General features: G+C 42.4%; 1 protein-coding gene across 5 annotated transcripts in view; it reads left to right on the top strand.

Moving 5' to 3' along the window:
- The window catches only part of KCNQ5 (potassium voltage-gated channel subfamily Q member 5), a 491006-nt gene that overhangs the window by 347909 nt on the left and 115341 nt on the right, over positions 1–27756 (top strand). For all 5 annotated transcript variants that reach the window (XM_045011611.1, XM_045011613.1, XM_045011615.1 and 2 more), the window contains exon 2: positions 3502–3592. In XM_045011611.1, the coding sequence (XP_044867546.1) occupies positions 3502–3592 (91 nt within the window). The remainder of the gene's footprint in view (positions 1–3501; positions 3593–27756) is intronic.

The following is a 27756-nucleotide window of genomic DNA, read 5'->3' on the forward strand; positions in this document are numbered from 1 at the left end:
GAGGGAACTGGTCCAGACCACCTGTGCCTCACTAACAGCCTCTCCAGGGGACCTGATAGAGAGCTGCTGGTCTCTATAAAGAGCCAGAAGGGAACTGGAGATAAAGGGAGGAAGATGTGGCAGAGGCTGAAAGAGCTGCAATGAGCAGAAGGTTCCTTCAGGAGACCCTTGATCAGGGGGGAAACTTATAGCCAGAGAAAGCTATAGATAGAAAACACATAGTAAGAAGCCCACAAGGAGAGAGACAGGGCTCTTTATGGGACCCTGAAACAACCGGGGAGCAGCTGAGGGGAGGTTTTGCCTGCTGATGTCTCGGAGAGTAGGAGAGGCCTAGGAGTGGCAGCTTGAATTATATGGGACTTTCAGGACAGCGTGAATGATTTTGAACTTTATTTTAATAAACCAGACCCCAAGAAGGGCTGTTTTTGTTGGACCTGTGAAAGCTTTTTGTGAGTTATTGAGGAGACTGACGGGAAACTGAGGCAGGGTGCGGCAGAGCCATCCCTGGTCAAGAAAGGGTGCTTGAGAGGCAGCTGGCCCTGGTGCACTGGTCAATCTGATGGTTTTACCAGTGCTGAATTAGTTCTGGGTATAAATAGAGGGCTTGTCTTTCTAGTCCTGTCAATCTGGTAACTCATCTAGATTCCCTTATTTGTTTTAAAGGATAGACTTAAAATCATACACTACCCAAAATGGAAACTGGTCATTTAAGAAAGTAATGCCCTAAAGGTCTTTACAATATTGCATTTGGACCATGTTCTAGAATTGCATCTGTACTTGAGGTTTGTTTCTTTAAAGGAAAAGATTTAATACAACCAAAGGTCACAATCATCAATTTGCAACCAAAGATCAGAAAATGATGTGTTCAGTATAGGTGAATATAGACTAACTTGGGGACTACAGTGCTAAGTGTAGCGGAAAAATACTCCTAATTCACAGCTACAGTTTAGCCTGTTGCTTACCAAATATCTAGTAACTGCCATCAGAGTAAAAGGGGAACGTTGCTCCAGCAGCCGCTGTGTCAGTAGCAAAGGCCAGGCCCCTAGAGAAGGAGCAAAGGAGAAGTACATAGAAATGGAGAGGTAGACCACAAGAGGAAAATGAAGGTGGAAAATTGACAACAGGAAGGTGGGGCTGAGGGCAGCAGTAACAGATAAAGTGAAGGAGAAGTGCATTTCCAACAAGGGGAAAGGAAGGGAAGTAAAACCAATATACAAATGTAGAAAGAAATAGCCAGGGTGTATTCATAGATATACAGTTAGGCAAATTTTGAAGTGGATGCAGGGGACTTGATTCTCCATTCACTCTCATTAGGTGTAGTGTAACTCAATTACAGTGAGTAATTCAACTGATGAGCAGATGTTACAGAGATGATCGCCAATGTCATATAAACATCTATACAGACAGATGTCTGGTAGATTTCAATGATGTTAACTATATGGAGATATACCTATCTCCTAGAGCTGGAAGGGACCCTGAAAGGTCATTGAGTCCAGCCCCCTGCCTTCACTAGCAGGAGCAGCTACTGATTTTTGCCCTAGATTCTGAAGTGGCTCCCTCAAGGATTGAGCTCACAACCCTAGGTTTACTAGACTAATGCTCAAACTAGTGAGCTATCCTCCCCCCGGTGTAAATATTCCTGATTACACTGCTTGGAGGGAGAATCTGACCCTATAAATTCTACTATGGGGCTACCCAAAGTACTTAAACTTTATTCTTCTGGTTTATTACGTCCCCAGAACATCCAATACAACTCCATCTGTCATATGCAATGTCGTTGTAGCTGTGTCTGTCCCAGGATATTAGAAAGGTAAGGTGGGTAAGGTAATATCTTGTATTGGACCAACTTCTATTGGTGAGAGAGACAGAAAGCTTGTTTCTCTCACTCAGAGAAGTTGGTCCAATGCAAGATATTACCTCACCCACCTTGTCTCTCCATGAATCATAGTTATGTTATTTATTCTGCTTCTACAGAGCCAAATCCTGACGTTCTTACTCTGTTAATAATCAGACTGTATTTAGGCAAAACTCCACGGGAATTCTTCTGGAATAGGGTCTGAGTTTTAACATAGTAAGGACTTCAGAATTTGACTCTTATTCAATATCTACTTAAAATTCAATACAAAATTTCATTATAGAAATACTAATACAGCATTTTGCTTAAAAATACCAATTGCAAAGAAAAATATAGCAAATTATCTTTGTGAATCAACCAGTTTATAAAAAAGTCATCTTATTGTTATACTTTGCATACGTTTTATAGAGATATTTCTGTATCATTAAGATCATACTGTATCATTAAGATTAGCTTCTTATACATTAATTTGATATACCATATAACTCAATTAAATGTATACTCTAAATTTTTCCTGTATCATCTGCAATAAAAAAACCTCAGAATATACTGCTGTTCAAAATCTCATAATGTGCAGTAAGCAGGGCCTGCCTGATTTGTCCTCTAGAAATCCATGTCTTGGAAATGGCAATCCAAATTTCCCCTGCAATTTTGCCATCATTTTGTTACACTATTAAATGTAATAGTTTTCTTCTTTGAATCTTGGTCTGTGAATACTCAGCTCTGACTTGAATAGTCAGCTTGTGGCCAAGATAGATCTTTCCTTTCTTTGAGTGGAAAAATACTTAGTGAGGATTTTGCATCAGGTTTTATTTTTTCTTTTCAAAATGTGATAATTTTCAAAATTACACCTTACAGTCATAGCATCGGGGCCCAATTGCCATACATGGCAGTAAGACACAGAATCTGTGACTTTGCTCTCTTTGACATACCTTAGGTGGCAATGGAGAAGTCTTGTGGCAAACATTAAGGGATCTTTCAGATTATGGAAAAGCGTAATTGATGGTTGTTCTTTGAAAACCCCTAAGACTAATAGAGCTGTGTGAATAAATGATTTGTTTGTTTTGGTACAATGGCTGAACTAGAAAAAATGTTTGGGTCAAACAAACAAAATGTTTGGTTTCGTTTGGCGGTGGTTTTTTACCTTACCAAAAAAAATGGAAGTAAAATTTGAAACAAAAAGTCATTTAGAATCAAAGTGGAAATATTCAGGTTCAAAAATGTTGAAACAAAATGTTTGACTTTTTCAGAATTGTTTTTTTCAACCAAAACAATTTGGCAAATTTAATCCACATTTTTAAAATATTTTGATCAACCCAAATCTGTGAGGGGGTTTCCCATAAAAAAAAAATCACCCAGCATTAAACACTAGTTTAAAATGGATATATTTCCCAGATTGGAGCACCAAGAGATAGCTCATACATATACAGTCATCTCACCGAGAAAGATTCTTGTGTTATTTCCTTTAATTCTATTACCCTTCATTATACTGCTGTTTAGAAACTTGTAAATTTATAAATACTATATATAATTCTATCAAAATTCCTTTGTTAGAATTTTATTAAATGAACCTATTTGTGAAATGCAGAATCGATGGACATATTTATTCAGTGTTCTTAATTCTTTAATATTCTTTTCTTTTTCAGTTTTCTTCTTGTATTTGGTTGCTTGATTTTGTCAGTGTTTTCTACCATTCCTGAGCACGCAAAACTTGCTTCTCGTTGCCTCTTCATTCTGGTAAGTGAAACTTATGAATACAGGACAATTTCACAGCCACATTAAGTATGTTAAATGCCATCTCACTTTAGACAGAGTAAGTAAATTTATGCTTTTAAAAAAAAATTATCAACAAGGTAAAAATCACAATAGGCCCATCATAAACAAAAAATTGACAGGATCACCATTTCCTTTGGGACTTATTCTACATAAGGAAATGTTAACAAACACATGATTGTATCTTTGTTCTCCTCTTGAGAATTGCCATACTTCACTACTAATAGTTCTTCTTTTAATGAAATTCAAAAAATAGATCTTAAAACTAATAACTGCTTCTGCCTTGCCTTTTGAACTGTTGAAGTCTTCTGCTTCTGGGCTCCTTTTCCTGGCCCCTGCAGAGCTTCTCTTCCACAGCAGGATATTCTCACTTACAAGTCCTACCCTCAAAGCATGAAAGACCTTTGATGCTGCTGTTGTCACTTAAAGTCAGTATGTGACGAGATACTGAGCTACTACAATCTTTCTTTATACTTAAAACAGGAAATAATTTTGGTATTTTAGATACCAGTGTGTTAACCAATGTGTTAACTGTTGGTAAATACTGACTTTTTAATGGCAATTTTTCTGTAGAGTAGGGTAGCTTCATGACTTTCTCATTAAGTGTTTTTCTATTGTATTTTCCTCTTGTTTCCTTTTCCTTGTGATTTAAATATAGTGAATCTAATCTAGAAAACTGCTTAACATTATTATGATTGGTAAACTGGTGCAAGCAAATGTTTTAATATGTCCAAATGTAAACTTATACATCTAGGGACAAAGAATGTAGGCCATACTTACAAGATGGGAGAGCAGTGATTTTGAAAAAGATTTGGGGGTGATGGTGGGTAATCAGCAGAACATGAGCTCCCAGGGCAATGCTGTGGCCAAAAGGTCTAATATGTGTATCGGATGCATAAAGAGGTGACTCTGTAGAGATGTTATTTTATCTCTGTATTTGGCACTAGTGTGACCGCTGCTGGAATGTTGGGTTCAGTTCTGGTATCCACAGTTCAAGAAGAATATTGATAAAACTGGAGAGGGATCAGAGAAGAGCCACAGGAATGATGAAAGGATTAGAAAACAGACTCACAGAGCAAAATCTATTTCGCTTAACAAGGAGAGGGTTAAGGGGATGACTTGATCACAGTCTGTAAGAACCTACGGGGGAGCATATAATCCATAAAGTGCTCTTCAAACTAGAAGTTAAACATATAACAAGATTCAGTGGCTGGAAGTGGATGCTAGACAAATTCTGACTGGAAATATGGTGCACATTTTTCACAGTGAGGGCAATTGACTATTGGAACAACTTACCAAGGGTTGTGGTGGAGTCTCCATAACTGGCAATTTAAAAATCAAGATAGGATATTTTTCTAAAAGATCTGCTCTATCTTAAACAAGCATCATTTTGAGAAAGTTATATGGCCTGTGTTATACAGGAGGCCAAACTAGATTATCACAATGTTCCCTTCTGGCCTCTAAACCCTTCATGCTGAGCCAATGATAGCCAATGGGGGTACAATGGTGTTAATTTAAAAAGTCACCAGACATCACAGAGTTACCACAGTTATTTTATATTCCAAGAACACACACTGCAACATGTTAGGTAGACTCCACTGCATAGCGACTGTTGACGAATGTCGACTTTTTGATGGCAATCACTGTTTGTGCTCATTACTGATTCTCATCATAACAATTCCTAAGTACACCTCTACCTCGATATAACGCTGTCCTTGGGAGCCAAAAAATCTTACCGCGTTATAGGTGAAACCGTGTTATATTGAACTTGCTTTGATCCACCGAAGTGTGCAGCCCCACCCTCCCGGAGCACTGCCTTACCGTGTTATATCCGAATTTGTGTTATATCGGGTGGCGTTATATCGAGGTAGTGGCGTAGTTAAGGACTGGGCAGGCTAATTGATGCATGGTAATTTCCAATGCAGTTACTTTAGTGATTTCAGATGCCCTCAAAAATCAGTTAATAATGATAGCATTCAGATCCTATTCCCTTATTTACTGATTTGAGCAACACCTTTGTAATGAAGCAGCAAAGAATCCTGTGGCACCTTATAGACTAACAGACGTTTTGCAGCATGAGCTTTCGTGGGTGAATACCCACTTCTTTGGATGTGCATCCAAAGAAGTGGGTATTCACCCACGAAAGCTCATGCTGCAAAACGTCTGTTAGTCTATAAGGTGCCACAGGATTCTTTGCTGCTTCTACAGAACCAGACTAACACGGCTACCCCTCTGATACTTGACACCTTTGTAATGAGTTTCTTTGGGCATCCTATAATTGATTTTGTTAATGTAACTATTAAACTACTCTTAAAAACCAGGGATTGGCAACCTTTGGCACACGGCTTGCCAGGGTAAGCACCCTGGTGGGCCGGGCTGGTTGGTTTACCTGCCGTGTCCGCAGGTTCGGCCGATTGTGGCTCCCACTGGCCGCAGTTTGCCGCTTCAGGCTCATGTGGGTGGCGGGAAGTGGCGGCCAGCATATCCCTTGGCCCGTGCCACTTTCCGCAGACTCCATTGGCCTGGAGCGGCGAACCGCAGCCAGTGGGAGCCACGATCAGCCGAACCTGCAGACGCGGCAGGTAAACAAACGGACCCGGACCACCAGGGTGCTTACCCTGGCGGGCTGCGGGCCAAAGGTTGCCAATCCCTGCTTAAATCAATCTCTGTTTGCAATGAGTTCACCCTGAAATGTCACTGTAAAACACTCTTGTGGGGTCCTACATTTACTCTCAGTGATCTGTTTAGGTCCAGTGAGATCTGTACATAAGATTTAAGCACATAGGCCAGATCTTCACTGGTGTAAATCATCATAGCTTCACTGATTTGGACTACTGTGTGTAACTGTCCAATCCTGCAACCCCTTCTATTGTTTGGATTTTAGAGTCTCTCTGTCTCTTGTATGATCCTGAACAATTCAGAATGTAGAAATTAGGACATCTGTATATTAGAGTGATGATCTTAATAGAAGTGGATGGATAATCTGTGAGGCATTAATACTAGTTGTCGTAGTCTGATCCAACATTTCTATAGAATCTCCCTATGTGTTTGTAGAAGCTCTTAGCAAGAATAGGTCCTGTGATAAGAAATTTTTACAGTTCCTGCTGTGGCTCTCTAATGGAGAACGTATAGGGTCCAGGAGCAAACTGAAACTTAAACTGGTTCATTCCTGTTTGCTGGACCACATGTTCTTTCCTTCATTTGCTGACTCATTAGTTAAAGTTTGCAACGACATAAAAATAATACAACTCAGCACTAATGTTTCAGCAATCATTTTGACTACGTAAACGCACTGATTGCAGTGCTTAGTGCCACCAATTCTCACAACCCCTTTACATGTAATGATTCACATGGTTCTTGCAAATGTTCTGCTTACACAATTTACCACAGACAGTTATATTAAATATCAAAGAACTGTTTATTTCATACTGAAGAGATACAGCATCCCATATTTCTTTTCTAATGAAGTAAAGTACAACACTCTGTGGAGCTGCCTGCTGGAATTCCTGGAACAACTGCTTCATGGACTTATTCCAGATGATACTGAAGAGCCACCCTAATTTACTACCATAAAACAAAACCAATAATGTTCCTCACAATCATAGCTATGTTTTTTGCCTTATTTTGCCTTGCACTGGCACCTATTTTTTTTTTTGGACTTTATTTTAGCTGCTATTAGCAAGGTGAAAGAGAGGAGGTACATGTAGGTATTCTAGGGCTTGTCTGCACTGGCAAGTTTTGTCACCAAAACCTGCCTTTTGGCGATAAAACAGCAAGAGTGTACACACTACAAGGGGACTTTTGTCACGAAAAATGCCCATGTTTGGCAACAAAAAACTTCCACCCCTACCAGAGACTTGTGTCTTTCCCCTCCCTTTATTGTCAACAAAGAGCCAGTGTAGACGCTGCTGATTTGTCGACCGAACTGGCTCTGCCAGTATCCCATAATGCCTGCCCTGATTGTTCTGCTCAGTGTTGTGATCTCTGCTGCCCTGCAGGCATGCGCCCCTCCCCTTTCAAAGCTCCGGGAAGTATCTGTGTGCTGCTCCATTTGGAGAACAAACAAAGAGCAAATCATTGGAATGCTCCTGTTCTTCCCTGCACTAGGAACACCGCAGGAGGCAGAATGCTGCTGTAGGGGAAGGGGGACAGACTGTTGCACTGCTTTGCCATTCCTCAGCATGGAGAGCTCACAGAGCTGCTCATGATGATACTCTGGGCAGCTGAGGGGGCTGTGCGAGAACTCGGAGATGCGCCGCGATACATACCCACAGTGCATTGCTCACCCTGTCGATGACATGATATGATCTGTCGACCAAGGGAGCAAGTGTGAACACCCTTTAGTGATTTTTGTTTTGGCAACTTTTGGGTGTCAACATAAGTTTTGTAAACAAGCCCCTAGTCTCCGCCTCCTCACTACAAGGGCCAGAGATGCTGAGTGGCTTGTCTTCTTTCCCACTCCTCCTCCATGGCTGGGATGGTATGACTGTCTGCTAGGCAGAGGTAGGAGCAAGGCAACATCTGTCACAGACAAGAAATAGCAAGAGGACCATTGCTATATACATTTACACACTCTCTCTCTCTCTCTCTCTCTCTCAACTTGGGACTCATGAAAGCAGCAGCTGGGTTGGGTGGGCTGAAGATTTAAAACATCTCCACTGACATCAAGCTTCAAAAACTTTTCAAGAGAATTGAAAATCTAAAATAAACAAGTCTCCCCAAATGGCTCTATTTACTTAACTTTCTGGAAATAATAAGCCTAAACAAAGGGAAAGAAAGCATCAGACATCTCCTTATACCTACTTATCACAATCATCCTTTAATCTCTTCTCTGCACAGTTTATGGCACTTGGATCTGACTACTGATGTATTCCACACAGACAGTAGAATAAATTCTCCTCCAACATCAAAAAAGCCACAAGCAATTCAAGAATCCAACCAACGCAGCAGGAAAATAATCCTTGGTGTATTACTAGTCTCCTACAAGCACAACAACTACTGGCACTGTATCAAATAGTAAAAGTTGAAGAAGTAAAACTGAGCATGGGAAGGCAAAAGTCAAATCTTTTGGGGAAGGTAGCCAAGAAGATAAATCTGGCACAGGGAACTATTCTCTCTCATGACCAAACTCTCTATATTTTAAGAAATCTTACAACACGCAGCAAGATTTTGTCACCTGTATTTGTAGAGCCAGTGGTCGATTTTCTGTGTGAATGACTTTTCAGCAGAAAATGAAGTTTCCACTCTAAAGCTGGACTACATCTCCCATGATACAATGCAGTCTCCCCTCTAATTGAGCAGGGTGGTGCATCATGGGAGTAACAACCCCTAGGGGACAATGGGGGCATCAGGCATCTGAACTACAGCTACCTATGAGGCAATGTGCATTATCAGGAAATGCAATTTAATGTTTAACTTACTTGAAACTAAATGTTTTGGGTTAGTTCAACAAACCAAAATGAAATATTTCTATTCCAGAATATCAAAATGTTTTGATTGAAGATGTCATAATGAAATGTTTAATAACTTCTACATCAAAATTTTGTAATGTTTCATTCTGCCAAAAATTTCAATATTTCAATTCTTATCCCAATTCTGGACAATCTCATGCAATGGATATTCCAATTTGCACTCAGATCTACTTATTCGCTTTAATTAGCACCTTCCTACAAAAGTAGCCCCATTCATGTCAACGAAAGGGACTGAGCAATCAGAGCAACAAAAATATTTTTTAGAAGTTTTAGTAAAAAATAATGTTGCAAAAATTGTAAATCTGTATCTACTCTCAAAAATATATACAGGACCACTGCACTGAATGCACCTTTGGATGAAATATTATTCATAACAAGCTATAGTATAGAATTCATTACTTGTACTTATCTTCTTTCTGTGACCTGTAGTATATAATACACCAACACAAAACCATTACTAAACCATAATGTGATATTTAATCTGAATATTAAACTCTTAACTCCCATTATGTTTTCTTTGCATGATAAAATAAGTCATCTTGTATTAGTGTTTTCATTCTATATGTATATATTGTTTGATTCTTTTGTTGTTTTTGTATGAGGCAAAATCATCTCTAGCCCTAATGTGGCCTGCCAGGGCCTCATTCTGCCTCCCTGAATGGGCACAGTACTGCTACATAGATCACAGCTGTTAGTCCCCTGTAGAATGTCGCTTCTGCCCTTTCACACCCCTTCCCCTGAGAGCCAGTGGCAAAAGGAGGCAGATCAATGTTGTGGATTATGATGTAGGCAGTCAAACCTAGTGGTCAGGGCAGAAGCAGGGATCTGGAGCAAGGCAGATGGGCAGGAACTAGAAACAAGACAGAGGTCTGGAACAAGGCAGGGCTCAGGAGTTGGGTGGAAAGTCCTGGTCCAATGTAGTAACCAGACCAGGATATTAACTAGTTGCTCATACAGCTTCCTGTGTCTCCTGGCTTAAATAGTAAGTTTGAGCCAATCAAAGAGGCCGGATATCTCCTCCAATAGTGGGTGGTGCTTCTGGTGAGCTAGGGTCAAATAGCTCAAACTCTGCTGCTGCCAGCAAGCTGGCAGCTTCTCTTTGAGGACTGCCTGGGGACCTGGCTTGAGACCCACAGTCCTTCACAGCAGAGAGCCAGCGCGCAACTCCCATTACACTCGTGTCACTGAAGTGGGATAGGAACAAATGGAGAAGTTCACTTGCTGTGGTTCTGAAGAGTAGCTATTTACTCCACCAAAGTAAGAGCTGAGGAGGGGAGGAATTGTGAGCCGGAGTCATAATCCCTCCTCAGTGTTCCTTCTGGGGTGGTCCAATGATGGGCTGCCCCATATTTAGGGCTAAGCCTAAAGACGACATCTACAGTCCCTGTCTAGAAGTGCTTGCAGTCTGACTTGTGTACAGGAAGTTTTAAATGAAGGTAAAATATTAAGCATAAGGCAAAAAAAAAGAAAAATTCCCCAGTCTTGCATGTTCACAAAGACAAGCATCATTCCACAGGGCAAAGATAAAGATGGGAAGGAGAGCCAGGAGTTTTGTGTTTGGGCTCTTGCACTAACCTGAAATTACTTTACTTAACTTCCCCTCAGCAGAGAACCTGATAATGCCCATTAGTGAGGTAAAAAAGTCTTCTGACTTTAGCAAGGCTGAAATGATGTCCAGAAATAGTGCATCTGTTAAAGAGGAATGTAGGTAATTTTTTCAAGTTTGTTTTTACTAACTCAGTTTAGTTGAATATTTGGTAGATTTTTATATATAGCACATCACAAGCCTCCTTCCACATTTAAAATTCCTATCAATTTAGTTTGGAGTTACAGTACAAGAAATGCTAGGTCAGGCCTGTTTTTTGCATTGTTTGTCATACCTTACAGTGATATCCATCTGGATTTTCCAGGTGGATATCACTGTATACGAAATTAATTTGAATCTGTTTCTAGTGGTGTCTAATTTGAGATCACATGTTGTGACTAGTAAAATGTCCTTGTACTTTCTAACAGGAAAGGTATTGTACAGAACATAGGGTAATTAAATATTAAACCTGCTTCTGACAGATAAAGATTAATTTGATCCCTGGACTAAAAATTAGTCGTCTGTATACAAAAAAGGATGACAAACTGGTTGAAATTCACAATTTCTCGCAGAACACAGATTCCAATATTTGCTTTTGGCCCAAATTAGAGTGAAAAGTTGAAGATTCAAAATTGCCCACAAAACAACATTTCTGAAAAAATGTTTTAGAAATATCAAAAGGGCCTTATCAAAATATTTTGTTTTGATAAGGTCAGAGCACTTCATTTAACTTTATAATATGCCAGCCAAAATAAAACACCTCAACATTATTGAAATGAAGCGTTTTGATAACTTTTTGTCAGAAATATTGAGGAAATCAACACACTTATGAAATGTTTAGATTTCAGCAAATTAGCATTTTCCAGTGCAAAAAAAATGTTCCATCTGAAATTTTTCAACCAGCTTTAATCCTGACTTCATTACAGCCATTGTATGTAAACAGAATACAGGCCCCATTATTAATATAGACTGAAAAGGGCCGATTTCTCCAAACTAAAAATAATTAGAAGCAATGTTCAGAGTAGGAGAAAAAAATTTAACAGAGAAGTGTAAATGAAAATTTGGAGTTCTCTAATAGATGCCCCAAAAGCCACAGTTCCTCAGTCATGACAAAAAGGCTGCTTTGGGGGCAAAGCGATCAACCTGGTTAACAAGGGATGCAAAATCATCAAATAAATCAATAAATAAATAAATAATGCAATAAATCCATATATAGAAAATAGAAGAAACGGGAGGTTGATGGTGCGACATCATTGATGCCAGTTGGCAAAGGGGTCTCACTGTTCTTTACAAGCAACTGCTGTCTCAGACCTGACAAACTCACCACATTTAATGCACTGCTTTCATGGTATTTTCCATAAAGTGTAGCATGTGAGGTCTCTACTGAAAGCTTATAACTTATCAATACTCATAATTAAGGCTATGATTTAGTCACAGGTATTTTTAGTAAAAGTCATGGACAGGTCATGGGCAATAAACAAAAATTCATGGTCCATGACCTGTCCATGACTTATACCATAAATACCACTGACTAAATTGTAGGGGGAGAGCAGTACTGCTGAGGGGAGCCGGCGAGAATGCTGTTGGCAGGGGTGCCCTGGGGGGCCCGCTGGTCAGGGGTGGCCGACCCCATAGGGCCTGCAGCTTAGGGTGGGGGCTGCACCCCAAGGCCAGTGGCACCAGCTACTGGGGCAACCAAACAGCAGCTGCTCCAGCTGCCCTGGGACCAGTGCTCAGGCAGTCCCCAGGGTCAGCTGCATTGGCCACTACTCGAGCGGTCCCCAGCACCACCTGAGCAGCTTGGGCAGCCCTGGGGTCATCACCTTGGCCACTGTACAAGTCAGAGGTCATGGAAAGTCATGGAATCTGTGACTTCTGCGACCTCTGTGACAGACACAGAGTCCTACTCATAATCATTGCAAGATGTGTACAGGTATATTTAAGAAATAATGTAACTATGTTGAAAACTGTGCCTTATGGTCTTGGAGTAGAAATTGGTCACCAGGGAATCATATGTCTCAGTGATGGCCCATTCAAGTGGGAGGAAGCTGTTGCCCCTCTCTGGTTAGCTGGTGATGTAGTGCAAGGTTCAATCGTCTACCCTTGTCCCATCCCAGAACACTCAATAGAAAACCATCAAAGACAACTGCAAACAATTGAAGTCACTTGGAGATAAAAAGGAAAATTACAACGGGCAGGGAATCGCTCTGTCTGTGAATAAAGACAAAAGACTGATGCAGTTTATCACAGGGTGGAGAAAGACACTCTGCATCCTTTTCACTGAGGAGACATGTTGCTGAGTGGGAGTGTTTCATAAAAGATTGGATCCAGGCTCCTGTGAAGCCAGCCAGCTCTACAACAGGCTGAACTTTGGGGTGGAAGATGGGAACCTACTTTATTGGTAACTATCAATAAGTGTAGGCCCTAGTTACATTTTATTATTTTATTTTGTATTGTAACCATTTGTTTCCATCACTCTTGCTTGTTTCTAGTTGGAACCTCTGTTTTTTTCTTAAATAAACCTTGTGTGTTGTTATAAGTGCTGTGCATTTTACAAGAGCAGGAATTTAAGGTAAAACTGGTAAACTGGGGTACCTTGTTCCTTTGGGAGCAGAGGATCTGAGATTTCGATGAGTAGCCAGTGTCAGGGGCTGAATATCACAGGGGAATGCTTCAGAGGGACTTGGGGACTGTTGGGGTGCACCTCTTTTTTAATCTGCAAGGCAAAGACAAGGCTGGCATAACCCAGAGGAGAGTGCTTGAGTGGCTGAAAAGCTGCTGGTGGTACAGAGCTAACACCCATCACCGGCAAGACTCCCTCTCACTGGGGGTAGGGGTAACAAGAGGACTTACTGTCCTGGGTACCTGGGAATCATCAGATGGCAGTGACTATAAATTATCATTAAAGAAACTGAGTTGATAAGGAGAGCTAAAGGTACCAGTAAAAAAAAATCTATGTCCAATAAGGTTAACAATAATAAGAATAAATTTTTAAAACATATCAAAGAACAAAAGAAATCATAACAAAAGTATTGGTCTGTTACTAAATGGAATTCATTACATTGTCAATAATGATACCTTTCTTTTTGGTAGACTTTGTCCTTTCTTTTCTTTCACATGTCTCCATTCAACATAAATAGCATTTGTAAAGAGGGCTGAAAAAGAAAAATATCTACATCTGAATAGGAACATTTTTCTTTTGTAAATAGGAAATCTAATGTATTGTACATGTGTAATTAGAGATTTCTGTGTGACTAATGGCATTCTCACTTATGTTCTATGAGCTATACAGAGTAAATTTCCACCTGCTATAAGTGATCAGGGTACAACATAGATATGAAAAGGGCCCCTAAAATGCCATAAAATTTCAGGAACCATTTTTGTAAAAATCAAAAGAGAAATCTAGGGCTACAGTTAGAGCATTTCCCAGGCAGTGAGATCTATCTATAATTCTTCTTCTGTGAGAAATCTCAGTGTATTGTATAATGTCAGGATCACTGAGGTTGTCACATTTCACTGCCAGTGGGATCACATATCATCCATGACATTATTTCACTTGTGCCCACTGGATCTACTTAAAAGGGATTTTTTTTAATTGATAGTTTTAAAAGGGGACACCCCCTTACCCTCCAAGGTAATATTTATATCCAAGGTGGAACCCTTGGCGGAACACAAGATAAGCCAGATGACATCATTTGTACTGTTGGAAACAACCATTTGACAATAAATAGATGATAGAAACAGAACACAGTATGAACTTGGACTTGGTGGTGTTATTCACACACAGAGTAAAAAGTAATCAGACATGTTGGAGTCCTGAATAGGATTCTTGGTCACACTCCTAATCACTCTCTTCACAAATCAAGAAGGAGTAGGAGTGCTGTGTGGGCAAGATGCATGTCCCTGAGAATGAAGGGGCTGTCACGTATTACACAACAGAAAATGTTCCAGACGATCAATGAGTGGTTTTGAGGGGAGACTTATCCTTCTTTGTCCAGACAGATGGTGGCCATAATATGAGGATTTAAGATAGTAATGTAAAGGGACAGAATCAGGTGGCAGAGGTAGAAATATAAGGGTTCCACCTTAGATATAAATATTTCCTTGGAGGGTAAGGGGGTGTTACCTTTTAAAACTAACGATTAAAAAAAATCCCTTTTAAGTAAAGCTGGCCAAAACTCAGGATTTCTACTTTGTAAGAAATTTTGGGTTTGTTCCAAATCAGAATGAACCCAAATTTCAAAATACAGACATTTCTGACAAATACTTTGAAATCTGGGTTCATTCCAATTTGGAACAAACCCAAATTTTCTCATGAACCAGGGATTCTGAAAAAAATCTTCATTTCAGAAACACCAACACACACCAGCATTGTATTTCTGAAAGAAAATTTGCTCCCCAGGACTGGCAGCTGCTGAGTGAAATTGACATTCTTCTGAGACTGGCAAGAATGTCAATTTCAGTCGCAGCTCTGAAGCAGCCCTGCGATGAGGACTGTCCCAGGGTCAAGAACCCAGAGGTTCCTGACCCAAGGACCCAGAGCTTCCAGACCTCTGGCCAATGAGAAAAAAGACTACAGAAAATAAAATAGCAAAGGAAAAAAAACATGTCAAATAAGGCACAACATAAGTTATATGAAAGCTTAGTATGAGCACAGAAAAAGTCCAGCATCCGGACAACATGCAGAAACAGAAATAAGCCCAGCCACATAGCAAAGATATACAGACAAACTATGAAAACACACAGATTGTTACAGACAGAATGTGGTGAAATCAATAAAAAATAAGCTGTAAATCCAAAAGGATGGCTAACAAAAATATGCACAAATGACCTATATATGTTTCATACAAAATAGACAAGGCCATAAATGTCTGAAATACAGCAATCCAAAGAGATTATAAAGATCAGTGGATCAGACTAAAATCATGTAGTGAGAAACAAATTCCAGTCTTGAGAGAAAATGTGAACTGTTACTCAGGTGCAGAGGTAAAACAGCCAACCAAGAAGTTATGATTAGCACACTGAGAGACACAAATCACACACAAAATACCTTGATCATATTAAAAGGGTGTGAGCCATAGAGTGTCAGAATAATGGTTTAAAACCTGAACTAAACATGAATTATCTGATCTATATAAATATATGATCATATGACATGGATGAATATACATTTAGGGGGTGGGGGATGCAAAGTCTGTTTTACATGACATTTATAGTTAGGGCCCTACCAAATTCATGGCCATGAAAAACGCATCACTGACTGTGAAATCTGGTCCCCCGCACGCTGTGAAACCTGGTCTTTTGTGTATTCTTACCCTATACTGTACAGATTTCACAGGAGAGACCAGTGTTTCTCAAACTGGGGGTCCTGTCCCAAAAGGGAATTGCAAGCAACAGGGTCACAAGGTTATTTTTTGTGGGTCATGGTATTGCCACCCTTACTTCTGCACTGACTTCAGAGCTGGGCAGCTGGAGAATGGTGGCTGTTGGCCAGGAGCCCAGCTCTGAAGGCAGCATCCCTCCAGCAGCAGCACAGGAGTAAGGGTGGCAATACCATACCATGTCATCCTTACATCTGAGCTGCTGCTGGCAGTGGCTCTGCCTTCAGAGCTGGGCTCTCTGCCAACAGCCATGGCTCTCCAGCTGCCCAGCTCTGAAGGCAGTGCTGCTGCCAGCAGCAGCGCAGAAGTATGCGTAGCAGTACCACAAGACCCTTCCAATGAGCTTGTGACTCCCTCCTCCAACAACTCCTTTTTGGGTCAGGATCCCTACAATTACACCACCATGAAATTTCAGATTTAAATAGCTGAAATAATGAAATTTACAATATTTAAAATCCTATGACCATGAAATTGACCAAAATGGACCATGAATTTGGTAGGGCCCTACTCATAGTATTCCGTAAGCCTTGAAAAAGAGATGATAGCTGTAAAACATGGCAGCAGATGGCATCATTCATAGAGTAGAAGACCCAATAGACTGGGTTCATTCCTTAGTTGTTGTAGTGAAAAAAAGGGGCGATGTCACCGGGCGGGACTCACCGATGCGGTGCCTCCTACTGGTCATCCAGGGAATTAGTGTTTCCAGCTCCGGAGCGCCCTCTGCAGGCCGGTGTTCCACTTGCCGCTGAGCCCAAGTCCCTCCTGGACCCCGTGCGTGCTTTCAGGCCAGGGTGCTGACCACCCTGCTACACACACCCCACCTCAAGATCCCCTCCACCAGGTGGGCAGGAGGGGTAGTTCCTATCTCCCCAGCTTCCCCAGCAGGAGGTCCCTCTCCTGCCGCAGGTTCTCGATCAAGAGGAGCCACCTGCTTCCCTCTTCTGCAGTCTGGATCCCCACCGTAGCCAGTCCTGTTCCTGCGTGGGTTCCCCTGTCCGTCTGGGTCCTCACCATAGGTTGTCCCACTCCCGTGTGGGTTCCACTCTTGATCTGGGGCCTCTCTGCCCCATACCTTCTCTCTTCTGGGGCCATGGTCTTTCCCACCCCCTCCTTTGGGTTAGTCTCAGACTGAGCCCAATCCTCTGGCCTCCTCCTCCTTCTCTGGGGGCAAGGCCGTATTTCTCAGCTGCCCTTGTGGCACAGGAAGCACAGCCAGTGCCTTCCTTTGGCCACCTCCGGGCTAGGCCTGGCCCTGTAAGTTCCATGAGGGCACTCCCTCCTTATGTGCCCGGGCTCCCTACAGACCCAACATGTTTGGGGCCCCTCTGTTGGCTTCACAGAGGGCACTCTAGTCTCTTCACCATTTGTCCCTGGCATAGCCCTTCCTTCAGGGCTCGCCTGGGCCCTGCAAGTCCCGTAGGGACACTCCCTCTTCATGTGCCCTGGTTCCCCACAGGCCCAACAGTTCCTCTGCCTTGGCACTGGCCTCCTGCCCAAGGTGCCTGGCCCCCAATGAGACCTATGTGCCCTTCCCCACAACAGCTGTAGCAGGCTTGCTTGCTTGCTGCTCAGCGAGACAGGCCACACGGGCTCTCCAATAGTAGTCCCTCATTCTGGGTCTACCTTCTGTTCACTCAAGTCTTGGATCTGGGCAATAGTCCACAGTCCTTGCCCTTGCCCCTTGTATCAGAAGTGGACTGTCTATGCCCGCATTCTCCACCACAATGTCATGGGGCGGGACTCACCAGTGCGATGCCTCCTGCTGGTCGTCTAGGGAATTAGCGTTTCCAGCTCCAGAGCATCCTCTGCAGGCTGGTGTCCCGCTTGCTGCTGGGCCTGAGTCCCTCCTGGCCCCTCATGCCCCTTACAGGTTGGGGTACTGCCCCCTGGCAGTACCCTCACAGATCTGGGTCTCCCCTCCCCAGGGAACCCCCAACCTTTATCCCCACCTTGCATCAGTCTATGGCCACTGCCAGTCATCACCTAGCCCCCATTCCCTGGGGCAGACTGGAGTGTAAGTGCCACTCATCACCGGCAAGGGGGGTTTGGACCTGCTGCCTCAGCCTACCCTTGGGCTGCCCTCTGCAACCCCAGTACCTTTCTTTGGCCTTTAACAAGGCCTGCAGCCTGGGGGGTTTCTAGGCCAGAGCTCCCCAGTTCCTCTGGCCTTCCCCCAGCCCTGCTCCAGTCTCGATACCATGCTTAGCTCCTAGCAGCCAGGTCCCTCCCTCTCCACATCTAGAGAGAGACATTCTGTATGCTCCTGGCCCACTGCCCTCTTATAAGGGCCAGCTGGGCCCTGATTGGGACGTGGCTGCATCTGTGGCTGGTTCCCCAATCAGCCGAGGCTTGCTGCTTTTCCTAGCAGCAGCCCTCTCGCAGCCTCAGCCCTCTCCCAGGGCTGATTTAAGCCTTTTAAGGCAGGAGCGGATGACCACCTCGCTACAGGCAGTCAGACTTTTCACTGACCCCAAAGAGTTGAACAAAAATATCCAAGGAACATTTCTTCTTGCCAACAAGTAACAAAAGTGTTTGAGATTACAGGAGCTAAATTCTTCAACAATCTGGATGTATCCGCAGTGTTTTGGCAGTTTGCATAGAGAGAGCTCCAATACTTGCTCTTTAAATTTACTGTTTGACAAATACTGCTTTCTTGAGTGCGCCTTTCTGAATACGTTTGGCACTGGCAGTATTTCAGTGGACAGTGTCCCGACTCCCAGATGCTAGAAGGTCTAGCAGGAGTCAGGATGTACATTGATACTATGATAGTCCAGGGCAGTGGTTCTCAACCATTTTGGGCTCAGGACCCATTTGTAAATGTTTATGGCCTGTCATAACCCAGTAAATAGTCTGGGAAGGTTTTGGTCAGGTCTTGCCCCCCTGGGAGGGAGAGGTCCTGCCCAGCCACACTCACCCCACGGTGGCAGCTCCTGCAGCTACTGAGCTATGGGGCTGGCTGAGCTTGGCTCTCAGCGCCAGGCACTGCAACCTCCGGGGTTGCAGAGCTGTTCATGTTTGGCCCCGACCCCTGGCTAGACCAAATTTGTGTAAGTGGAGTTGAGTCCTGGCTCACGAGGTTGCAGTGCCACTCATTCAGATTTGGCGTACTTGGACTCCCGTCATCATTACATTGGGACAAACCTGAGTGCTGCTGGGGCCCCAGAGATTCCAGTGCCTGAAGCAGGGAGGCGAGCCCTGTCAGCCCCGTGCGACAGGAGCTGCCACGTTACCCTTTGAAACATTCTGGTGACTCAATTTTGGGTCCTGACCCACAGGTTGGGAAACTCTGGTCTAGGGCAGCACTGCTAATATATATGAGGAATGATTGCAGAGAGAACTGGAAGAATAAAAACTTAAAACTGAACAAGGCAAATGTCATTTTCAAAACAAATGAAATCACCTAGCTAGGAGAGAAATTAACCACAAAATGAATATGTCTGATATTTCTGAGATCCAGGCAATTCCAAACATGCTGAGGCCCAAAGATTAAGAAAAAGAGATTGCAAGCATATCGGGTTGTGTCCATTTATTCAGACCTATCTGTGCAGCTCGAACAATTAGCCTAAGTAAACTTCTTCACAAAGATACAGAATGGATGTGGATGCCAGAGCATGAAAGAAATTTAAAGGATTTGAAGCATGTACAGGCCTTGGCATCAGTGCCTTGTTTCTTTTGGACACAGTAAATGAGATCAGACTCTCCACAAATGCGTCAAAAGGAGGGTTGGGAGCTGTATTGCTACAGACACATGGGGCTGATTGTCTGCCTGTAGTATATGACTTCAGTGCTTTGACTGCAGCAAAAAAAAATGTGTAAACAAATAATAAAAGAAACCTCAGCCTTGCATATATGGCTGTACAAAACACCATGATTTTCTTTATGGTCATAATTTCAAAGCTGAATCACATAAACTACTGATTTTTTACTACATAAGGAAAGGACTTGGAGGAATCCCAAGCAGGATACAGAGATTACTTTGGAAAGAAGAAAATTATGATATCACAATTATCCCTTCTGGCCTTGGAATCTACAAATACGATCTTGGTTTTATGGACATCATCTTATCATTGCATTGCAAAGAGCATACATTGCATTTCTCACATATTCTAGATCACTTCTTCCTGCAGTATAAGTAAATGTAAACATAATAAAAACTATCATGTGCTGTGTCACTGGGAATATGGGATGAATTGGAAAGTGAAACAATTAAGGATGACACACCATATGCAGTAATACAACTGATAAGTAATGGATGGAGAAATCACCACTTCCCACCTGTGTATTGCCAGTATTAAAGGGAGCTTTCGCTGATTTCAGGAGTAATCATGAACGGTAAAAAAAATAGTAGTCCCATACCTACCACAATCTGGAGGGGGGGAAGCAAATAGATTTTAAACTTGCATAAATTTAGATATATTTTCATATTTGCATAAAGTTACTTAAATTCTATCCCGTAGTGTCTGATGGTGGTCCAGCTCCTCCCAAAACACGCACATGCCAATTAATTCTGCATCCTTCAGCCCTACATCTTTTGCAGCCCCCTGCCCTCCATCAGTCATTCTGCATACCTCCAACCCTACATCCGCCCCTGCCTTACAGCACATCTCAGCTCTGGCTGCAGCTCTGGAAGTTCTTTTTCTTCCCCCACCTCAGACCTGGGGATGGGAGCAGCTCCAGAGATTCTTCACTGTTCCCCCGACCCCCCAACCTGCAGGCTGGCAGGAAGCACAAGAGCTCCAGAAAGGAGAGAGTTAGATGCCTGCTTCACATGTGGAAAGAAGGAGATGCCTTTCAGTGTAGGAGCACTTTTTGGTTGCACTTCTCTACAAAGTAGAATAATGATGAAAAACAGTCACTCAGAAGGGGAGTTCCCTGTAAACTGATGGGTTTTCCCCACAGACGCATAGGAAGGTTGGGAAATCCAGTCCGTGGGGAAAACTCATAGTGTTGGCATGTCTATAGTCCACACAGAGATAAGGAAAATGTTGTAAAGAATACACTAAGGGCACCTAGGAATGACTAAGTCAAAAGTGGAGCTGAAGAAATTGATAGAATGGAGAGCAGCTGTGGACATAGTTGAAATACAGAAATACGCACTGGAAAGAATATCTTGTAATGCATGGGACAAAATCAGAACTGATGTGTTTGCTCTAGAAAAACATGATAATAAAGCACTGTTTAAGCAACTTGCTATAAGTAGTGACACCGAAAGGTACCACAGCAGCAGCTATGATCTGGCATGGTAAATCCATTGTTGCTTATCATAGAAATCCAAGAATTGTAATAACAGACAGTGGATCACAGGTCACGAACAGGGAATTCCTGGACTCAGTTGAAGCTTACAAATTTAATCATAGGAGGTCCAGTCCTAGATACCATCAATAAAACAGACTAGCAGTCTATGCAGTCTATATAGCGAAGATCTTGCTAAAAATGATGTAGGCATTTACAGGATATTCATCACTGAAGTATCTGACTCCTATGCAATTGTACCAGCAGCACCCTCCACAGACAAGGGTGGATACCAGAACCAGGGGGGCTGTGAAGTGGATTGTCTGGTGCTCTGTGCCCTGATTTGAGGAGGGGGGAAGGGATTCTGATCTTCCTTCAATGACTGCTGGGGAACCTTATCTCAGGCCTGCTGCAAGAAATCATGATTTGGTTCACAGGCTAAATACTTGATACAAATACAATGTAGTAAAAATAGTTATTAAATTGTCAAAGAAACAAAAGAAATGCAGTATGTGTGTTAGGTGTCAGTATAGTGCAACTTGAGTCAAGATCACTGGCACTTAGGGGTCTGCTTCTTGCGTGATACATGATTTATGACGCATGACCAACTGATCTTATGCCATTTCAGTTAATTATCACAAAAATATTAGAGAGATTGAGATATAAAAAATCCAATAGAGAACATATTCAGAGACATATAGATGATCACTGAAACTGAGCATCTTCCTGGGATTTAAATGTTATGCCAATAAAATTGTAGCAATATGTTAGAAATAGTAGTTTGGTATGTAATTTGTCTTTAAATAATTCATCTATTAACACAAAATCAAGATGCAAAATCTCAGTCATGATTTGAAAAAATAAACTTAAAAATAAAGGAAGCATATCTATTATATAACTGATAGATGCACATTTTTGGCATTTATTTCCATGTTTATGAGGTATTCAACTGGGAGCTGATTGAAAGTCTCATTTTTTCCCCCATTAATAAGGTCTATTCCAGATTGTTTTTTCAGATTTATGACTCTACATCTCCCACTATTAAAAAAAAACAGTTGAATGTAATTGATACTAGCTCTGAAACTGTGTGTGTCTGTGTGTGCGTGTGTGTCTGTGTGTGTATATATATATATATATGTAATTTGTCTGCTTCTAAAATGTTAGTTCCTAAAGTTGATGCAGGGATCATACTTACGTATCCAAGTTATAACTTCACTTTGAATAGTAAAGTGCACACATTATATTACCTGTGTCCACTGATTTTAATCTGGAAATTGGACATAGCAGCAAAAGTGTTAAAATTATACAGCTCATAAATATTTGAAATAAACCTCTTAATTAAAAAAAGGAAAGCTGAAATCAATAAAAAAGTGGTGAAATAAATTATATCTGATATGGAGAAGAATGTCCTGTAAAGGGAAGTACATTTAAAATAATTACAGGAGACCACATTAGCACAATAACATTAGCTAGCACTTAAATGGAAAATTTACCAAATTTTCTTGTCTGAAAGGAAGTTCAGGACACACGTCTCAAAAGCAGAGGTTCTTTTGACATTCAAGCACTTGAAATGGGACTGCAATTGGCTTAGTTTTATTTAACAGGGCAAAATCTGATGCTTAGCCCTAGCACAGAGATGGTTTTGACTGATGCCTGTGAGTAGATAGGGGTGTTCCTAAGGCAGGGATGGGCAAACTTTTTCACCCAAGGGCCACATCTGGGTATGAAAATTTGTATGGTGAGCCATGAATACCCACAAAATAGGGGGTTGGGGTGTGGGAGGGCTCTGGATGGGGGCGCGGGCTCTGGAGTGGGGCTGGGAATGAGGGGTTGGGAGTGCAGGAGGGTGCTCTGGGCTGGGACCGAGGGTTCAGGAGGGGGATCAGGGTTGGAGCACAGGAGAGGGTCGGGGGGCAGGCTCTGGGCAGCGCTTACCTCAAGCAGCTCTCAGAAACAGCAGCATGTCCCCGCTCCAGCTCCTACGCGGAGGTGCGGCCAGGCAGTTCTGCGTGCTGCCTTGTCCGCAGGTGCCATCCCTGCAGCTCCCATTGGCTGCAGTTCCCAGCCAATGGGAGCTGCGGGTGCAGCACTTGGGGCAGAGTGCGGAGCACCCTGGCTGCCCCTATGTGTAGGAGCCAGATAGGGGACATGCCGCTGCTTCTGGGAACCGTGCAGAGTGGGGCACGACCCTGACCCTACTCCCCAGCTGGAGTGCCGTAGCGGGACAAGCCCTGGACCCCGCTTCCTGGCGGGAGCTCTAGGACCAGATTAAAACATCTGGAGGGCCAGATGTGACCCCCAGGCCACAGTTTGCCCACCCCTGTCCTAAGGTGTCAAACGCCAGGTAGTTTTATTCCAGAAATAACTAATAATATATAGTTTATAGAAAGAAGAAATGGGAACACTTCTTTAAGTATATTATTTTCCAAAGTCAGTAGTGAGATCTGTCTGTGTATCATAGCTAACTAAAACATTTTATAGATGGTCAAGGGAATTTTATTTAAGGGTTGGTGAATCTTGTTTGTTTTATCAAGGATAATATTATAAATGGGCAGCAGTAAGTGATATTTGTGATAATTACTGGCTGAACTGCACATCTGACCTCCCACCCTTTGGTTTCTCTGAGTGCATTCCCTCTCAGTAGTCCTAGATTACTACATAGCAGTTCCATAACCATGAGAAACTTAATTAAGGCAATGGATGCACTTAAAACACTACAGAAGTTACAGCTGCAGCTGCACCCCTGTAGTGCTTCAGTGTAGACACTTATATAGTGATGGAAGGGGTTCTTCTGTTGCTGTAGGTAATCCACCTCCCCAAGAGAGGATAGCTAGGTCGACAGAAGAATTCTTCTATCAACCTAGTGCTGTCTTCACTGGGGGTTAAGTCGGCTTTACTACATCTCATGGGTATGATTTTTCACACCTCAAGAGATGTAACTATACCAATATAACTTTTCAGTGTAGGCCAGCCCAAAGTTCTATGAAGTGACAATAGTACTAAACTTAGGTACATAAAGAAGCCATTCAAATGAAATAGTTTCTTATACACCCACTATAAGGGACCAGGGCATAGGTGATCTGGCCTAGTGTTCGCAGCTGGGCTGGTGTCCACACGTTAAGGATGACCACAAGACATTAGTCCATGAAGATAGGTCAAAGGAATCACTAGACCTAGGTTCAATAAGCAAGAGTCAGGGTCAGAGTTGGCTGGGGACGGAGACTGGAAACCAGAGGTACTACCAGGCTGGAATCCGGAGGCAAGAGTCAGAGTCAGGCTATGGTTGTAGACTGGTGATCAGAAGACAAGATGTGGTCGGGAGTTACAGCAGGCCAGAAGTCCAGGGTACTTGACCAATCAGAAGGCTGCAGGGTACTGTCATTCTGGACCCTTTGGACATTACTTCCTGCAGGCTCAGTCTCTGCAGTGTTCCCTGGATGGGGCTATGCCTGCCCTTCCAGTGGCAATGTGAGAATATCAGCCATTCTAGGCTTTACAGATCTGGGTTCTAATCCCATGGATCCTTATTTATGAACTCACTTTAAGGCAGTGGTCCCCAAACATTTCATGTTATATCTCCCTTACCCCTGTATGCACCCCCGATCCGGGTGCTGTGGTCAGGAACCAGGGGCGGAGGCTGTGGTTCTCAGGGGTGGGGAATGTGGAGGGTTGTTGGGGTATATGTGGAGTGGGATGAGCATTCAGGGAGGAGTGCCGGATGAGGAATGTATGGGGTGGAGGCGCTTTGCTGAATAGCCCCTATTCATGCCATAGAGGGCTGACAGCAGCTGGAGCAGAACTGGAGCAAGGTCGAGTGCTGCTCAGGTTTGGCCCAGTAGCCCCTTCATCATGACAGAGGGAAGGCTGGGCCAAATTTGAGTGAAAGTGGGAGCTCCCAATTTCCACAGCGCATAGACCCCAAAATTCTTTAATCACCATTAAACGGTTACATTGATGTTTTGTGGCTGTCTTATCATGAATTTGGCCTGATCTTGCAAACAGCTCCCAGTGGGCAGACCCCTGCACCCTCCCAGAGCCTCACTGAAGTGATTGGGGCTTAACACCTTACTGAGTCGGTGAGCAAAAGCTATGCTGTGTTCTTGCCAACTAATATATTTGTTCAAAAATGTACATATTGTAAATAAATCAGTAGTAGCCTGTGTCTGCACCCACTCATTTCCCTCCCACTAAGCAATGAAGAGATTTCTTGGGTGAAATTCTGAAATTGTTGGGATTTTTTTCATTGACATCCACAGGGCCAGGATTTCACCCCAGGGTTCAAATTTGTTGCTATATTTATTATAATTATTATTTATTCATTATAGCACTTTGGAGACCCGGTCATGGACCAGGACCCCATTGTGCTAGGTGCTGTACAAACACAGAACAAAATGATGGCCCCTGCCCTAAAGAGCTTACAGTCTAACTATAAGACAAAAGACAACAGATGGATACAGACAGATGGGGGAGCACAATACTGGTGAGCATGTTAGGTAGTGGTCTGATCAAAGCAGCAGCCCAACCCTTGTCAAGTTTTTTGTGGGTATCACAGAGGATATTATTATTTATAGTTGCACTGCCTCCTGCTCACCCCGACTGGGAATCTTTTGTGCTAACTGCTGAAAAAACAGAGGTAGACACAGACCTTTCCCACAAGAGTAATCATATAGTGTAACATCATAAACATATAATCTTTTATTTACTATAACTATTGTATAGAAATAGGGTATATATTAATAAACGAGCAATTGTTAACAAAAGGTGCAAATGATGTCATAGAAAACCATATAGTAACCCAGTATAGTTTCTGTTATTAGAATTGATAGCACAGGAGTTGTACATCTAAATCAAAATGTATTAGGCTGGGGGGATTGGGGAACTAACTGTTTCCATGATATTCCATTAATTGATGCATTAAAATTAGTATTTATTGTTAAATTTTCCAATGTTTCAGCATTAAGCACAGCCATATTTTTGCTTTGAACCTGAATTTCTATGTGAAATCTCTGATTTTCTAAGTACTTAGCAATCACTGAAATCATTTTAATAGAAAATGTAGGGCATTGTCACAGGAATTTAGCATGTGTTGAATACAAAGTAGTGGAAACAGGGCTTTTTACTTGAATTCCTTGTATTGATTTGTGAAAATGGAATGACAAACAGATGCAAGACCTAAAGGCTATAGGATATTATGAACAGATAAATGGATAACGAATATGTAAAAGAACAACTCACAAGGAAACAAGTAAGGCTTTATACAGTAAAGAATTAAATTAAAGGAAAAATATCCAAATAAGGCAGAGTTTTATACTTCACCTGGTTTTACACAAGTTGGAATTTGCATTAATTATAAGGGTTAAGAAAAATGTCTCCAAAAAAGATAACTGTTCTTAACATCATCTCTCTTCAATATTAAAAGCATATGGATGATGTAACCGTAGTAACTTGGGACAGTAGAAACCAATATTAATGTTAAGATCTGAATGTCTATCACCTGAACTAATATCATGGCATCAGATTTTAAGTTGTGTTTCCCACTGCCGGGCAGATTCAGGGATTGGGCTGACTCATGATGCAGAGGGAGGCCACCTGAAAATTCAGATCTGGCATTTGGACTTTCCTTTCCTCTGGGTGGTAGTTATGTCAGTTTGGGAATATATCTGTATCAAATTAGGAATTTCATTGTGTTTTGTGGATGCCATTCTGTGTTTGTAACCTTCATTGTGGATGACAGCATCCATTTTGTACCAGAGGCTTGATGCCTAGTGAACAGATGATGTCTGAGGAGCTATCACCAAGCAATCAAGGGCCATTATTATTGAAGGGCGCTTGCATAAAGGAACAGTGGGCATCTGTTGGGAGATCTTTTGACTTTGAATGACTGTTACACAGAAGCCGACGAGAGGTAGGGGGCTGGAGCCTTGACCTTCCCGCAGCTTGCAGTGCATGGGAAAGAGAAGACAGTCAGTTTTAAAAGAGGTGCTTCTCTAAAGCCAGAGTTACACTACAAACTTTTGCCAGTTTCATGGGGTGTGATCCCTGATTGACATAGCTGTGCTGGCCAAAGCCCCTAGCGTAGACACAGTTATAATGGCAAAACTGCACTTTGCTGATGTAGTTTACTTCAGTCAGGGGGCTGGAATAAGCTACACTTTCAAAAGCAGTTTTGCAGTGTAAATTGCCTCCACTATAGGAGCACTTTGCCAGTAAAGTATGCTGGTATAGCTACACTGGAAAAGTGATCTTAGTGTAAACCTGACTGAAGCCAGAGAGGCCAACCAATGCCAGAAGTAAGAAAACCAGCCAAGCAGGTAAAGAAGAGCAGCCTGGCTTCAGGTCTTGTATCAAACCCAGGACTCACAGGGGTGGTGACATCAGACTGAGGGGGTTGCATTGAGGAGTTTATTGTTTGCCATAAATCTGTAATTCTCTTGGGCTTTGTATGAGTAAAGTGTTTGT

Source organism: Mauremys mutica, chromosome 3 (genome assembly GCF_020497125.1).
Source record: "Mauremys mutica isolate MM-2020 ecotype Southern chromosome 3, ASM2049712v1, whole genome shotgun sequence".
Lineage (NCBI taxonomy): Eukaryota > Metazoa > Chordata > Testudines > Geoemydidae > Mauremys > Mauremys mutica.